Genomic DNA, 4,000 nt, shown 5'->3' with positions numbered 1-4,000 from the left:
ATAGCTACGTGAACTAGTAAAATAAGCCTTTCAAACTGGTGGCATGCCCAGGTTGTAAGGACAAAGACAAATGATTCACATACTTGAAGTACTCAACATAGCAACAGTCAAAAGACATGAGGATTTTCAATTTACAAACTGCGCAACAATAAATAGGCAGTAACGTAGCATATAGAAGAATCTGTGTAGTACATTCCTGGCTTGCTAGGGGTTGCAAATTTCTAACATCCTTAAAAAGTTGTGCATTAGAGAAGCTCAAGATTAGCATTTAGATTGATAAAATCATTTTGCAAAATCATGTGGTACAAGAGAGTGATTAAAATCTGTCAATTTCTAACACCCGAAAGAAGATATGCACTAGAGAAACTCAAGATTGGCATTCAAAGTAACAACATAATTTTACAAAATCATATGGTACAAAAGAGTATAAAAAAATCTTTCTATCTCTAACCCACAAAGCATGGACTATCCAGATGATTGCTAATAACATAAAGGACATCAAAAGCACATTCAAGGCATTGGCATGAAATTGCATGGATTACACTTCCATGTACCCAACATAGCTGAAAGAATAATAACATTATATATTTTTTTAACTGGAATGAAAATGCTATATCAACATGCTGCTTGCCAATAATATAAAATAATAGTGTAACAAATGAACAAGTTGGCTCACAGAGGAAGACCCATGGAGATTGACAGCTTCACCAGATCTCAAAATGACATAAGAATTGGCATGTCTGTTTATCGACCAAGAGTTCTTGACCAACTATATTGTCAAATATCAGAGAGTAAACAGAGCTCCAACTGTCAGCACTTGATCCCCCCTGAAGAATCAAAGAATACAAAGCCACAACACACCAGTCGAATGCTAAATGCACAGGAATTTCATCCATGAGATCTCCTCCTATTATGCGGGGAAGGAGGAGCCCCTTCAAAGAAATCATTCACGGCATTCTCAAGGTCCTCAGCTGAGTGCTTGATGTACAACTCTGGATGCTTCCCATTCTCTATATGATGCCGGAACCTGCCAAGGAACGACCTGTATGCTGGCAACAGCTTCTCTGATATTGAGATCCTCAGCTCCTCCCTCAGCTGCGTGTCCGGCACGAACCACCCAGATTGCACCCTATGCGCATCCTCAAATGCAGCATTGAAGGACTTGAATCGCTCCCGCAGAGCTGACTTGGATATTCCTGACGAGAAGCCACCACTTACATGAAGACCCTCATCTCGCAAACAATTCAGGATCTTTAGCCATGACGTCCGCTGGTAATTTGTGGCGGCCACTGTGAACTTTCCTGTAAGCCGCTTCAAGTAATCATCACCAATCATGCTCCAGAGGTCAGGTGAATCCTTGACCTTGTGTACAATATAGTGTACATTGTTCATCAAGAACAAATGTGAGAGAGCCGTGTCCTTGTAGAGTGACACCTTGCTCTCAAGGTTGTGTTCAAGGACAACAATGATCCAGATGATATGGGCAGCAAGCGGTGACTGATTCTCATGCTCGGGTAGTTCGAGGCAGGACAAGCATGGCGCAAGCTCATTGCCTTCAGCAGCAAGCCGGGCACTTGCCGACGGACGTGATACAATCAGCTCGGTGAGCGTGGCCTTGTAGTCGGAAATGAGGCTGCTATAGTTCATCACGTACCGTGTGAGCGGGTGGACGGTGCCGCCAGGAACTGCAGTCTTGGGCGGGTCGCGGAGAACTGCGTTCTCAAACTCCGAGAGTATTCCACGCACTGCATCTGCGAGGCGCGATCGGATCTCTACGGCCTGCACGTATATCGATTCGGCTGCCTTGGATGCAGCGAAAATGTCGGAGACGTCAGGCAGCAGGTCAGATAGCGCGTCGTGGAGATCGATAATCTTGAAGAGCTTCTCGGGAGAGCGGCGACCGATGCTGATGGCCTCAGCGAAGCCAAACAGCTGAAGCGCCGCACCCTTGACAGCTTCGACGAAGGGGGTGTCATGCGTGGCTGGAGCTGCGGTGACGACGCTGACAACGGTGACATTGGAGATTGGGAGGTCATGGAAGACGTGGAAGGAGAGGCGGCGCTCGCTGGCAAAAACGCCGCGGACGGCGGCACGGGCAGCTCGGATCCATCGGCGGATCTTGGCCTCGAGAGCGTCCCACTCGAGGCGCTGGACATCACCGATGCTGAGCCGTTCGACGCCGAGCCGGCGGAGGGAGGCGTCCACGGCCGGCTTGCGAATGGAGGCGTACACCTGGGCACACTCGCGGCCGTACCCAGCCGCAGCCATTCGGGAGGCGATGGCGCGGAGGTCGGCAACGGCGTCGTCGGGGAGGAGGTCGATCTCACGGATGCTCCGGAGCGAGCGGTAGCTGCTTCGCCGGCCGCCGCAGTCGGAGATGGAGTCATCTTCCTCCACAGCTGGGAGGTCCATGGATGAGACCGAGTTCGTTCGGTCGCTGGAGATACAGAGAGATGTCAGGTCGGCGAGCGCCTCGATCTCGAGGTCGAAGGCGCGGGACGAGAGCAAGTGGCGGAACTCGTCCTCGAGCCGCGCCATCGTGACCTGCACGGCGCTGCACCCGCCTCCACCAGCCGCCGCCCCCGACCCGGACGACAGCCGCCGCGGGCTCCCGACCACCGAGGGGGACGACGGAGCGAGGCGGCGGATGTTATCCACAGCACGGAGGAACCGCTCCGCCTCGGTTCGATCCCCTGCTCCGTCGAACAGCATCGGCTCGCCCCCAACCGCCGCCGGCTCCGCCGCCGCCGTCGAAGCCAACGACGAGTCCAACCGTATCACCACTTGCTCCGCCGCCTCCAGCTCCGCCGGTCCATCCATAGTATACAGTTGACTCCTCGCCTCCCGACTCTCCACCTCACCCTCCTCCAAGCTGGCCTTTCTTACCCGCGGCGGCGCGAATCCTGGGAGCCGCACGTGTGGCCGAGCGCGCGCGCGCGTGGGTCTGCGCTATGGCGGACGAGGGAGTGATATAGACCGAGTCGAGCTGGCTGGCTCCGGTGTGTGCTGCGTCCAAGCATGTTTTTTCTTTTCTTTTTTTGACAAAAAGCAACCAGCATTGCATTTCATTCATTTAGATGGTGTTACAAAGCTCAAGATGAGTACACTACTACTTCAACTTCTCTCAGGCATGCTACTTCAACTTCTCCATGGTCATCTAACCAAGCAAGTCGTAACCTTTAGCATTGTTGTATGGTTGCCACCCAACAACGCCCCACAAAGAGAGAGAGAGGAGTGTCGAATATGAATGAGGTGATCCAAGAAGAGTCAAACTTACTAACCCGGCTTCAGATGAGCAACTCAACCGAACATCCATTGCATCGAAATCAAAACTAAATCTGGTTAACCAAGCTCTAAGCAGCACGAATGACCACCACCATCTATCACTGGTCCCTTCGGCCGGTAAGAAACTCCAACAACGATGCCCCAAGAGGTGTGATGCACATCACCATCATCATCCGATCCCAAGAGAATCTGATGTAGGGTGGAACCCTAGATGGCCGATCTTTCACAAAAGGAGCGGATCCCGCAAGAACACGAGAAACACAAGGGGAAATCATAAAGGGAAACACAAGAGGAAACACGAGAGAATCACTCAAACCAACAAGAACTGATAGAGGCTAAGGTGTCCCGATGTTTCGATGAGATGGTGGCTATCGTTTTCTGTGGGAGTTGACCTTGACGATCCGACTACGAACGTGCGAGACGTCGCGCCTTAGCAATCGCTAAACCAACTTCCGAGGGTTATTGACCACGCCGGAGCACGATCAACCTGACCACGAGGGTCTGTTTCCTGCGAGCAAACGAAGAACAAGCAAGAAACCGAGATTGCAATCTGGATATTGCGAATATAAGATGAAAGCTTTATTGATCAAGGTGGGGTTCTGTGACGTCTTGGTCTGGTCGTTGGACACAAACGAAGTACGCGAAGTTGCAGCTATGGCGAACTTTTAATCTAAACAAAACCCAAAGTCTAAACGACGCCCTAAGGGCTGTATAT

At 51.3% G+C, this 4,000-nt stretch overlaps 1 protein-coding gene across 1 annotated transcript; it reads right to left on the bottom strand.

The window, feature by feature from the left end:
- Positions 1-358: 358 nt before the first annotated feature.
- LOC125526882 (exocyst complex component EXO70B1-like) lies at positions 359-2,957 on the bottom strand. The gene has a single exon (XM_048691491.1). It carries the CDS (start codon positions 2,818-2,820, stop codon positions 889-891), a length of 1,932 nt encoding a protein of 643 aa, XP_048547448.1. The 5' UTR covers positions 2,821-2,957; the 3' UTR covers positions 359-888.
- Positions 2,958-4,000: the final 1,043 nt, after the last annotated feature.

Source organism: Triticum urartu, unplaced genomic scaffold, assembly GCF_003073215.2.
Source record: "Triticum urartu cultivar G1812 unplaced genomic scaffold, Tu2.1 TuUngrouped_contig_2178, whole genome shotgun sequence".
Taxonomy (NCBI): Eukaryota; Viridiplantae; Streptophyta; class Magnoliopsida; order Poales; family Poaceae; genus Triticum; species Triticum urartu.
Note: the sequence above shows the minus strand (reverse complement) of the source record. Positions and strands in the feature narration are given on the sequence as shown.

What these genes read in the sequence shown, in the direction of transcription:
- LOC125526882 (XM_048691491.1), bottom strand. Translation starts at nt 2,820, where the DNA reads ATGGATGGACCGGCGGAGCTGGAGGCGGCGGAGCAAGTGGTGATACGG.